Here is a 12139-nt window from a genome sequence, read left to right on the forward strand (position 1 = left end):
GGAGTCTCTAGCTAAGTAGAAACTATCTATGGCTTGTGGAATCACCCTGGGATGATGGGAGCATGTAGCATTTACTCACCCTTTTCTGATACTTTATTGGCACCTGCCTTTGGCTGATCTTGGTGCAGGACTGTGGGTAAGACAACACCTTGCAGATAAAACAAGAAGAGAGCAATCTGCTGAGCAAGTTAAGAGGGAGCAAATGAATTTGCTGGCAGCTAAACTCTGAGTTGAGACAGGATGTCTCTGATAGCTGCTGTATCAGGCAGGCACAATGCTCTGGGAACACCACAGCAGGGAGTGAGGTTCCATGGACACTATCATTCCTTGGCTCAGCATCCTACACTCTGGAGACACCTTGTCCTCAGCAAGCAGGAGGTGAAGGGATTGATGTGCCTGGTGTGTTCTCTCAAAGGCTGTTTATTAGGTTTGTTAGGATTCTTTTCACTGTCAGCTCTGCCATCTCCTTTCTTCTCTCCAGTGAGATTGCTCAGTTGATGAGGCCTCTCTTTTTCCACCTCTGCCACAGAGCATTGTGGCAGCTTCACACCCCTGTGAGCCAGAGAACCTCTTCAGCTTTGTCCTTCTCTTCCCAGAGCACAACGCCTGCTGTTGCCACCTACCATCTACAGAGAGCTCTTCCAGGTGGGATTGTGCTCATGGAGTTGGCCTTCCAGGTAAGAAAGAAGAAGAAACAAAGTATGATCTCTGGGGTATGTTCAAAGACAGTGTTTAGGAGTGCAGCAGGGGCATGTGATTCTTCATTTGTCCTGTCCCACTTCTTCCATGGTCCTGCAAGATTGGGATCAGCTGGAGATGATTCTGCAGGGCTCAGAGCAGTAAGAGTTGCCTGGAGGAATGATAATGAAGAGCTCAGCACCAGTTAGGGTGCTCTGTGCTCAGCCGCATGTTGGCTGGTCTGGCTTGGTTCAGACAAGAGGTGAGACAGAACGTGGGGTGAGAGTGTCTGGGCCCCAGGCCAGATGTGTAGTGTAGGGGCTGTGCTCCTTCCCTGCAGGGGCCCAAGGCTGTGCTGTGCTCACATGCTCTCTCCTCCAGGGCTGTTATTTCTGTGTGAAGCAGTACGCGCTGGAGTGCTCGCGCATCCCCATGGGCCAGTCCGTGAACTCCCAGGTAATGGCTTTGCAGGCACAGCTGGTGCTCCTTAGGGTCAGGGGATGCTTCCTGGGGAGGAGTGATCTCTGGAACATAGTGGGCATTTCAGGCATAGCAAGTTCTGGAGACCTCTTCTCCCTTCTCATGGAAAAGCAGAGCCTCACAGAGCCTTCTGCAGCCACGTGCTCTCCATGGCGCTGCTTGAGCAGAGCTGGATTGCAGTAAAAGAGGGTGGGAGGTTTGGTGAGAGGATGACTCTTGTCCTAGCCTGGGGAGCAAGACAGAACAGACTGGGGAGGAATAGGAGCAATTCTGGCAAAGATGCCTGCTCCAAGGAAAGTCAGTGCATGGCTCTCTGCTTCCCTTGGAACAAGAAGGAAGTGGAATGGGAACAGGGATCTGTGAACATGATTCCTGCCCTTTGCTAGAGGATATTACTTTCTGCACCAGAAAGGTTCCTTTATACCTCTGTGCCTTGCTCTACAACACTCTTGGGCTGCCTGCTCTCTTCTTCTTTGTCAGGGTGTCTCCTGCCTGTTCCCAAGGGCACTGGGTGTCTGTGTAGAGGCTGGCCAGCCCCAGCCTGTCTGAGACAGGAGGCATGCATAACCATACTGTCCTTTCCAAGGGAGCTCTGTAGCAAGGCGGCATCTTAGATATGCCAGGAGTGTCTCTCCTAAGCTTAGAGCCTTCCAGGACCTTGTCTGCAGATTTGCTGAGCCTTTCTTTCCTGGAAAGCTTGCACATGCACGGGGCAGTGTTATGAGGCTGCATCCTGCTCTGATGCTGGGGCAGCTGCACTGGCTGTGCCATGCCTTGTCAGCAGGGCTTTGCAGGAGGGTGTGAGGTGCCTGGTAACACTCCTGCCTTGACTCTGTGTCCCTCCACAGCTGTCTATGCTCTTCACGGAGGAGTGTGACAAGGTGCGGGACCTCATGCACGTGCATTCGTTCAGCTACGACTTCCACTTGCGCATAGTCCACCAGTACCTGCTGGGCTCCCACATGGCTCTGCGCCAAGGCTACCATCTCACCAGCTTCCTGGAGGATTTCATTGCCCATCACTCTGACATCCCCAAGTTTGGCCGTAATCACGTTTTCCAAGGTATGTAGGTCAATATATGATCGGTCTGGGATTGATCACCAGCATATAACTTGGCAAAAGTCCTTTACAAATAAACCTTCCTGACCTTTGGAGTATTCAGGGAGATGACAGGGTGAGGATGATGGGAGGGTCTGAGCTCCAGGGCAAGTCCTTGTTGCCCTGTTGTGGAAGGGGCAGGTTGGTTGCTCTGTCTCCTGGAGTAGACGGGAGGACACTGCTCTGTCCAGGTAAGAGGCATAGAGTGTCTCCTGACAGCAATGTATTTTTCCACTAGGCACGCTGGCCCTGCCCACCAACATGATCACTGCACACCAGCTGTACAACTACATTGCTGACCACGCCAACACCTACCACATGAAACCCCTGCGCATGGCCCGACCGGCCACGGGCAACGACAGCAAGAAGGGAACACCGGGCACAGAGCAGAACGAATATGCACTGGTCTCTATTTGGAACAGGTGAGTGCATCTGCTGCAAGTTCCTGGAGGTTGGTGGCAACCTGCCAGTCCTGGGGACACTGCCCTAAGGTGCCAGCAAAGCTGACTCTTCTATACAGTGCCAGACAGCAGTTCTGGCCAGTACTTCTGAGATGGCCAACAGTGGTGCGTATGTGTGCAGCTGCATTTGACATTTCCCATGGCACTTCTGAGGACTCCTGCTGTGTGGAATTCCCCATGTCCAACAGTTCTATTGTGATCAGGAGCCCTGGGAGAACAAAGTGAGGCTCCCTTCATACTGATGTGCTTTTTTATCCCAGCTCGGGCTCCTACAAAGATTCTGAAGGTCTGCGTCACCATGATGACTTTGATGTGTCCCTCCTGGTTTGCCACAGTGCTGCGCCGTTTGAGGAGCAGAGCGAGGCAGAGAGACGCATGCTCCGGTGAGCACTGGGGGCCAGGGACAGCAAAGCTTCCTGGGGAGGAGGGCTCTGGGAGGGACTGGTTCTGTCTGGAATAGCACAGGCAGAGTTGTTGGTGTCTGGGGAGGATCATTGTGAGAACCTGGGCAGAGATGCATCCTTTCTGGCAGGGACAGAGGGTCCTGTGGTTCATTTGCAGTGCAGCTGAGAGGGGAGCAGCCCTTCCCCAGCTCACAGTGTCTCCTTGCTCCCAGGTTGCGTTTCTATGTCATCATGACGAGCCAGCGGGAGCTCTTTCCGCGGCTCACGGCCGACATGCGCCGCTTCAAGAAGCTGCCGCGCCTGCAGCGGGAGGTGCTGGAGCCCGTGGTAGGCCGGGCGGCCTGGGAGGCAGCGGAGCCAGAACCGAGCCTGGGCCAGCAGCCGTCGGCAGAGCGGGAGCCGTGGCAGGACGTGGAGGACAGCAGCGAGTTCTACGCGGGGGGCACGCAGGTCAAACTGGGGCCAGGGCTCTTCTACACCTCTCCGCTCTTCCCCTTGCTGGCCTCTGAGGTGGCCTCAGCCCAGAAGCAGCTCAGCAGCATGGTGCAGCTGGCCAAGTGCCACTGTCGCAGGGACAACCTCTGGAAGCGCCTCTTCCTTCTGGAGCCTCTGGCTTCTGACAAGCTGAAGCTGGGCAAGCTCTCGTTGGTGGAGCTGGAGGAGCTGCTGGATGCCGTGCATGGGAAATCCATCGCAGATGTCGACCCCCAGCTGGTGAGCAGCAGGGATGGGGGCACAGCACAGCAGCTGCTGTTCTGCTCAGGGGATGGAGTGGGGTGCCAGGTGAAGGGGCCTGCAATGCACATCTCTTCCTGCTTGGTGGGAAGGTAGAGGCAGGAACACAGCTCCTAACTGGCAGGGGAAGGGGGATACTGCATGGACTTGCCTATAGAGAGTGAACAGCCCTTGGTCAGCATCCTCAGTGGGCTGTGAAGGTTGCATCTGATCTGGGGTCTGAAGGCTGCTGTAGCATTATGGCTGCTGGTGCCACGGCTAGAGGGAGGCTGAAGATCAGGCCTTTTCTATGCCTTCAGGAATGCTTCCTCACCATGACAGTCTCCTGGTATCAGAGCCTCATCAAGGTGCTGTTGAGCCGCTTTCCCCAGAGCTGTCGGCACTTCCACAATGCTGAAACCGGCACCCAGTATCTGGTAAGACACAGCCCATTGCCCACCTGCAGCCTCTGTCCCTGTGTCCCTGTCCTGGGTTCTGTACTGGCTCCTTTCTAATGTGCTCTGTGACTCTCCTGACAGGTTGTGCTCAACCAGAAGTTCACAGATTGCTTTGTTCTTGTGTTTCTCGATTCTCATTCAGGAAAAACGGTGAGTCCTTGGGAACAGAACAACAGCTATGTTGGCTCAGGCCCGGAATCTGTCTAGATTGATCCAGCAGTGGCCAAGGGCAGGTGTGCATGAGAACATGACCAGGTCAAGAAGCTTGTAATGCTTCTCCTAAATACTGTCCCAGTATCTGAAAATCTATAGCTTAGGCCCATCCTGAGCTAGAAGTGGCCTTTGCATTTATTTAATAGCCCTGCACAGCTTTATTTCCTTTGGTTAATTTCTGGCATCTGTGATTTCCCCTGACTTGCAGCTCCATAAGGCAGTTGCAGTCTAGGTGAAGAAGTTCCTTGGCTTATTTTTGAAACTCTTACTGTTCTTTCCATGTGATGTTCCTTTGTTCTTGTATTAGAAAAGAGTGAACACTTGATCCTCTTTTCCTTCACAGGATTGCTTTTGGATCATTTTCTCAGTTGTCTCTCTATCCAGGCTAAGCAGTCCTTCTGTATTCAGTCCAAAGTCAGATCATACTGAGTCTGGCTGGGAGGGGTCACCAGTGCTGTGGGCTGCTCCTGTCTGGGCAGAAAGGAAGGGGACCTGCACTGTCAGGGTCCTAGCAAACCTGCAAGGGCCTTTGCCTTCACCGAACTTGAGGGCAAAAATACTTTGATTTCATCTGTGCTCCCAGGCAGGGTACAGGATAGGTCACAGGGAATGCAGCTCCATGTGAGAGCAGGGGATCTACAAGAGGCTTCAGTCCACAATAAGGCTTCTGCAGAGACTGCAGAATAACTGATGCTGTATAAAATAAATCATGCTCCATCTGAAAAGCAGGTAGGGGAGACAGAAGAGGTGGTGCTTGCTGGAAGGCTGCTCAATGCCTCCTGCCACCTGATGGTCATAGTGTCACCTTGTGGTCATTGATATGATAAACCCAGAACCTCCATCCCCTCTCCAAGTGACTCTCATTTTGTAACAGAAATCCTTTGTTTTCATAACATTGTATTTTGTGCTTAACATTCATCCCATTCTTGTGGCCTCTCAAAAGTCTCTCAGGGTTTTGTTTTTTGGTGGTTTTTTTTTTTTGCATTATCCCAATTGTCTTTTGTATTAGTGCCTCAAATTTTATCAACATACTCCTCATCTTTGTACTAGACTTGTTAAAGTACTAGGCAACGTGAGTCCCGAAACCTGTTCTGAAGGACCTCTATCTGTAACCTCTCTCCATTTCCCCTTTCAGCATTGCCATGTTCTCATCTTATAATTTTTGAGTTAATTCCTATCTTTTCAGCTTACCTAAATTTCCCATGTGACACCACATCAAATCCATCCTGAATCTCAGATAAGATGTACCATGATTCCTTTGTCTGGAAATATTGCCTTATCAAAGAGAATTTTAGCGTTAGCACATCACTTTGGTAACACTGAGCTGCATTTCCCTCATGGTTCTGTCTCCCCCAGTCTGCTCGGAAACCTTGTATGCTGCTGGAGCTGGTTTCACAAATAACTTCCTTTCTCCTCCTATATGATGGTGGTACATTTGCTGTTTTGTAGTTACACAGCTCTTATCATGGCTTAACCAGTTTGTAGGGGATCCTGGCTACTGGATGTGCTGCATTTCAACTCTGGAGAACATCCTGTCCCTGTGTCTTGCCTCCATGACGCTGATCTGAGTGCACTGAGTCATATTTTTGTTCTGCTTCAGCTCCTGCAACCTCTGCCTGCTCCCTGTTCCTCTCTGCCTTTGCCCTGCCTTTTCAGTACAGTCACTAGTCAGAGTGGAGCAGGCAGCGTTTATTTTTAGGATTGCGGTTATTACATTTAATCTCCTCCCCTTCCCCATTTGTTGCACTCCTACTCTTTCCCTTAGAAGAAGAAATTTCCCTCTAATTTCCCTGGAAGCTCCTGTTATTGTGGAGGCAGTAGGATCCCCTCCTCTCCTGTGGCTGCTGCCAGGATTGGTGTAACTGCAGATGCATGAGAGCTGGGACAGAGTCGGCAAGTCCTTGCACCGAATTTCCAGCAGAAAAATTGGAAGTAGGCTCAAACATGCTCTGTCACAGGAAGAGGCATTAGTTTAGTGCCTTTGGCATTTTGGGATTTCTCCCACTATTTGCCTAACACTGCCAAAAAACTTCCACACACCTCGGCTAGGAATTGCACAGTGCTTGTCTGCATCCTGTCCTCTGACCCTCTCCTCCCTCTTGGCAGAGCCTGACTGTGGTTTTCCGGGAGCCGTTCCCAGTGCAGCCCCAGAACAGCGAGAGTCCTCTGCCACAGCTTGTGTCCACATACCATCACCTGGAGTCAGTGATCAACACTGCCTGCTTCAACCTGTGGACAGGCCTGCTCTAGCACCAGCACCCCCGTCCCGGAGCAGCGCCTGTTCTGACCTCGGCACGGCCGCGCCATGGTGACCTGGGGAAGAGCGGCTCTCTGGGGGGACCTGTGCGTGGGCACTGCAGGCAGCGCTGCCAGTGGCACACGTGGGGATGTGCACCTCCTCACTGGCTGGCTGGTATGGCCCTTGTGTGCTGTTTTCACTGGGTTTGATACTGAATGGCCTTGAACCAAACAGCAAGGGCAGGAACTTGGCTGCTGCAGCCTGGCTGAAGCAGAACAACTCTCAGGGATGTGGCTTTGGCAAGCATAGGTGAGTTCTGCCTGCTGGGAAGGCACTGAGGAGTGTGCATGGCACCATCTTTTGCCCAGGGCAGCACTGCACAGTGCTCTGGCTTCAGGAGGAAAGACTCCTGAGTGCAGGGCTGCCTGACTGGCAGTGAGGACAACTGCTTCTGGCCTTTTGCTTTCCTTGGGAGAGCATGAATGGGACAGGAAGGGTAAACTGGATCACAGGAAGGTTTTATAGAGGTGTACATTTGAGCCATTGGTCTATCTGTGAAATAAACTGAACCAGATCCCTGCTCAGTCACTGTAGGCTGTGGAAAGCTGCCTGTGGAGGATGCAGAGCAGCCCTGGCTATGGGTTGGGTTTGTTCTGGAATCTGACACTTGCTCCAGAGCAGGAGCAGCAGGACAGTCAGCCTTGAGTATCCATGTGCAGGCAGCTCCCAGCCTGTTACCTTGGATCAGACAGCCTGGGAGGAGGAGACTGCTTGCTTCACTTGCAGCCCTGCTACAGAGTCATTGCCGGGCACTGGCAACAGCCATGAGAACTTCAGTACCTGGAAGTCCGAAGTGTTCTTTCCACAACTTCAGGCACCAGCTGGAATGCTCCCCTTACTGGGGAAACTGGAAACCTCTCCCTGGACACCCCTGTAGCCTGGAAGTGAAAGTTTTCTGTGTACCTGAAGTCAGCTACAGTGGTGCCTGAGCCATCACTAAACTGAAGATTCTACAGGTGGTACTTGTGTAGATGAGGGTCCAACAGCTTGGGCTGGGCCAGTAGAGCCTGGGGAAGGGCAATGACATAGACGCTCCTAACCTCATTCTGGGAAATCATCCCACCCACCACACTCCCCTAGTCCTAGAGAAGACACGTGCTCCTCTGTTAAGCCATTGCTTTGTCTTTTATTCTCATGGTTTTCTAGTTTTACTTGGCTGCCTTGCTCGTCCCACCGTGCTGCAGCCCTCGGCTTTCCCAGTAGGATCGCAGCCAGCCCAGACCTTCCAGGGTGTCTCCTGCAGTGACAGACAAGGTCTCCTGCTGCAGCTGGAGCAGCTTCTGTTCAGGACAGAGCCCTCATCCCCAAGTAGGGATGACACCCACTACCTGTGCCCCCAGGACCTGCCTGTCTTTGCACAGTACCCAGCCAGCTGGTCTGTGCTTGGCCCTGCCCGTGGGGCTCAGACCTGCAGGCCCACTCACCCTTTGGAGCATACTCGCACCCCACGTAGCCAGTGTAGCCAAGGGACTCCAGGAGCTCAAAGATGTAGGGGAAGTTCAGCTCCCCAGGGCTATCGGGCTCGTGCCGCCCTGGCACCTGTGCAATCTGGATATGACCTAGGGAGGGAAGGGCAGAGGCCATGCCCAAGGCAGCCCTGCCTGTAGCCTTCTTTGGCATGAGACAAGGTGAGCCAAGAGCAGCCCCACACCCCCAGCCAGCTACAGCAGAGCCTGGAGTAGGAGGGCCCTGTCAAAGCCCCTCCCCAGTGGTCTGGGCACAGGGTGTTACCAATGAGTGGGAAGTACGTCTCCAGGTTGCGTGACAAATTGCCATCCATGATCTGGCAGTGAAAAAGGTCCTGGGGGCGAGAGAGGAAAATGGAGGGTGCAGCTGGTCAGCAGTGAGCAGTTAAGGACAGCTGTGCTATGGTCCCTGTCCAGTGTCCCCAAGATGTATAACAAGCCCATGGCCACCACAACTCCTTAGTGGACCTGCGCAAGTTTCTCTCACTGAGAGTTTCAATGCTGACTCACCAGCTGCAGCTTCAGGTTGGGCCGTCCCACTTTCTCCAGGATGGCAGCAGCTAAGGGGGCAAGAAATGAGAAACTATTGCCCCCAGGGTGAAAGCTTTGCAGAGAAGGTCCAGGACCCCCTTTATCAACTGTGTTCTTTCAGCATCTCCCTCCTTGTGAGGCAACCTCTTGCCTTTCAGACTTTGGAGATCCTTCTCCTCTGAAGGAGACTCTTGTCTGGCTTACCTTGGTGTGGGGTGTTCAGATAGTAGCGAGGGTCAGTGATGCGGTTGTTGATAGGCTCCAACAGTCCAATCATGTCTTCCTGTAACACAGTTATGTCACCCTGTGGAGCCTCCTGTCATCTCTGCAGCAGGAGGCATAACTCCCCTGTGCCAGGCTGGTGGGATATTCCCCATCTTGGGTATCCTAAAAGCTGCACACACAAAGGAGGACCCATTCCCCACTTACCTGGGACAGGAGGTCAGCAGTGTATCTGAGATTCTCAATGAAGGTGGTTTCCATCTCACCTGCCACTGCAGCCCGGTCTGTGCCCAAGGGAACCCGCCCAGCCATCACATGAATCCTACAGGCACAGAAAGATTATCATAGGCAGCAGCTGGCCTGATCTAATACACCTTCCTCTGCTGATGGAAAAGGGGGTCAGGCTGGGGGAGCAGACACAGAAGGGGGTAAGAAGAGCCATCTCTCCTCCAGGAGGCACAACAGCAGCCAGCAAGCTGCCAGCCAGGACACAAATATGCACCATCTCACCTCAATTCAGAGAGGGATGACTTTGAACCTTTTGCCTGACAAATCACAGACCTTGCTTCTTCTCTCTTTTGTTAACTGCCTTCAGCTCTTTCACCCTGACTCTGGAACTTTCTTGGACTCTTGCTCCTTGGCGGGGCCCCAAAGCAGCATGTTGGGCAACTGGCATGCTGCTTCTGCCAGGGGCCTGCCCCATGTGTGGTGTCACTGCTTGCTGGCTGTGAACAGGGAGGGGACAGTGCCCCATGCTGGACTGCCCTGCCATGAAGAGCTCAAGCACCAGGCCATCTTCAGCCATCATTGGGGGAAGGGACACAGCAGAAATAAAAACCTTTTCAATGTGTCTGTACCAGTGTGCAAATGGTGCTGGGCAGCCTCTGGCGTGGCTAGCCCATGCCCTCCACAGGGCTTTGGACTGAGTTGCAACAGGAAAGAATGGTGCAAAGTAAGAGGAATAAAAGGGCCCTGTTGGTTTGCTGAAGGGAGCAGTGCCAGGCTAATTGCATCTTTTACGGTGTCTCTGCTGTGCTGGAGTCAGCGTGGCCTCAACAAAGCAACTCTTGTGATGTCCTGGTGGAAACGATTCGTGCAGTTGAGGAGGAAAAAGGGAGGATTATCCTGGGGACTGTTGTGTGGAGGTGGGAACAAGAGCCTCTACTGCGAAGGGCAGGGTCAGGCTCGTGCCTGGCAGCTCTGGGGCCGAGCACGCTGAAGCCACGGCCCCGCACAGCGGGGTCTGCCCCGAGCTGGCTCCGTCCCGACGCAGCCGAGCAGGAGATGCTGCAGGAGAGGCTCCGTGACCCGGCGGCGGCGGGCACCGCGGGGCAAGGGCAGGCTCCGCTGGGCGCAGCGCTGGAGCAGCCCGGCAGCAGAGGAACGGCCCCGGCAGCCGCGGGGCCGGGGCCGCGGCCGGAGCGGGGGTCCCGCCTCGCACCTACCTGGGGCAGCCCACAGCCCTGGCGTAGTGCACGGCCGCCTCCAGGCCCTGCCGGAAGGCTGCCTGCCGCCCGGGCACGGCGGCCAGCCCCAGCTCGCCCGCCTCCGGGTCCCCTGGGAGAGAGCGGCAGGGTCGGCGGAGGGTCCTCGCTACCCCACGCACGGGGGGGGCAGCGGGACGCGGCCGTACCGGGGGGGGTGTTGAGGAGCGCGATCCGCACCCGCGCCCGCTCCGCCGCCGCCCGCAGCTCCTGGGCCGGGCAGCCCGCCGGCCAAGCCGCCTCCACCGCTCCGAACCCGGCGGCCGCCGCCGCTTCCAGCCGCGCCGGCAGAGCCGGGAGCTCCGGGAAGAGCCATGAGAGGTTGGCGGAGAAGCGCAGCGCCATGGCGGCGGGGCGGGGCGCGGCGGGCCTGGGCGGTGCTCCCGCGGCCACTCCGGGCACCGCGTCCCGCCCGGGCTGCCCCGGCCCGCCCGCGGAGCGCAGCGAGCCCCCATCGGCGGGGGCAGTGCTGGGCTCGGCCTTGCGGGCATGCGGCCCCTGAGGGCTCCGGGACGTGCCCCCGGCCGTGGGTGAGCGGCCCCACGCCGCCTGTGACACGCGTGGGGCTCCCGGCTGCGCCCGAGGGTCTGCGGGACAGGGCCGCGCTGGGGGCGCGGGGAGCTGGAATCCGCTCTGGGAAAGGGGGTTTTGCCCGGTGTTGGCCTGACACACGCGAAGCGCCCTCTTAATTGGTTTCCTGGGGAGCTCGTCTCTGACAGCGTCTCATTATGCGAGAAACGCTCTCTCCTTTTGTCCCATGCTCTGCATATTTTACCATAAAATGTTCATCTCCAGTTCTGCAGAGCTGTGGCTCGGGCGTGCAGGAGTGTGACCCGGCGGTGCCCGCAGGCAGCCCCGCGCTCCCAGTGCCCATTCCCTGTGTGCTCTGTGCGGCCCCAGGCACACTCGCAGGCTGCACGCCTGGGGTGCCTGTCCTGCCCTGGCCATGCCCGGGGGCTCTCCCGTGGCTCACAGAACGGGTACCATGAGCCGTGGACATTTTGCAGCCCCTTGTGTTTCAGTTTGTTCCTGGGGCCTCCTTCCCCGTGCCGGGGGAGCCCCGCATGGTCCAGCTCCTCTGTCACTGCTGCAGTAGCCCTCTGCAGCCCCAGGCAACTGCAAGGCCCAGGAATTCGCTGTGCTGTGGGAGCACAGCCTGGGCAGAGGCCAGACACTGCAATAGGTTTTTGGTGGGGGATCAGTCCCGGGGCAGGGCCGGCAAAGGGGATAGCAGTGGTGAAGCTACCCACTAAGGAGTATCAACTCAATTAAAGCTATTGATTAATCAATTAGAAGAGGCTTGAGTTAACTTCTCAGTAATAATCCAAACTGTCAATTGCAGGGAGTGGCATCCATGTCCTCGGGATGCAAAGGGGCCATGAGATGAAAAGCCTCTCCACAGGATCCAGCACCAACCAGGCTGTACACCAAGACCAGTGTATCCCCATGACGGCTGTGCCCTGAGCCCCATCACCCCTGCTGGGATGTCCCTCACAGCTCCTCGGTGTTGGGGCAGGCTTTGCAGAGTGATGTGACCTGGCTGGCTGCACGTATATCCCCAGCTCCCCTTCTAATCCAGCACACATGTCCCCAGGACACAGACTGCTCCCTGCCAGCGGCCGCCATGCCAG

At 55.5% G+C, this 12139-nt stretch overlaps 2 protein-coding genes across 7 annotated transcripts in view; one reads left to right on the plus strand and one right to left on the minus strand.

Moving 5' to 3' along the window:
* The window catches only part of SZT2 (SZT2 subunit of KICSTOR complex), a 53149-nt gene extending 45820 nt beyond the window's left edge, over positions 1-7329 (plus strand). For all 5 annotated transcript variants that reach the window (XM_054638850.2, XM_077182400.1, XM_077182399.1 and 2 more), the window contains exons 64-72: positions 597-677; positions 1060-1134; positions 2007-2220; positions 2495-2678; positions 2978-3100; positions 3334-3835; positions 4156-4272; positions 4375-4443; positions 6613-7329. In XM_054638850.2, coding sequence (XP_054494825.2) covers positions 597-677; positions 1060-1134; positions 2007-2220; positions 2495-2678; positions 2978-3100; positions 3334-3835; positions 4156-4272; positions 4375-4443; positions 6613-6756 — 1509 coding nt within the window. In that variant the 3' untranslated portion in view covers positions 6757-7329. The remainder of the gene's footprint in view (positions 1-596; positions 678-1059; positions 1135-2006; positions 2221-2494; positions 2679-2977; positions 3101-3333; positions 3836-4155; positions 4273-4374; positions 4444-6612) is intronic.
* Positions 7330-7911: 582 nt separating this feature from the next.
* On the minus strand, positions 7912-10871 carry HYI (hydroxypyruvate isomerase (putative)). Of its 2 annotated transcripts, XM_054638852.2 has the most exons (8): positions 10658-10871; positions 10470-10581; positions 9232-9346; positions 9007-9085; positions 8782-8831; positions 8537-8606; positions 8230-8364; positions 7912-8042 (listed from the first exon to the last, which is right to left on the minus strand). In XM_054638852.2, exons 1-8 carry the CDS (start codon positions 10851-10853, stop codon positions 7954-7956), a joined length of 846 nt encoding a protein of 281 aa, XP_054494827.1. In that variant the 5' UTR covers positions 10854-10871; the 3' UTR covers positions 7912-7953. The 2 variants fall into 2 exon arrangements, with proteins under 2 accessions (XP_054494827.1, XP_077038517.1); XM_077182402.1 differs by having other exon boundaries at positions 7912-8364.
* Positions 10872-12139: the final 1268 nt, after the last annotated feature.

Source organism: Agelaius phoeniceus, chromosome 8, assembly GCF_051311805.1.
Source record: "Agelaius phoeniceus isolate bAgePho1 chromosome 8, bAgePho1.hap1, whole genome shotgun sequence".
NCBI classification, from domain to species: domain Eukaryota; kingdom Metazoa; phylum Chordata; class Aves; order Passeriformes; family Icteridae; genus Agelaius; species Agelaius phoeniceus.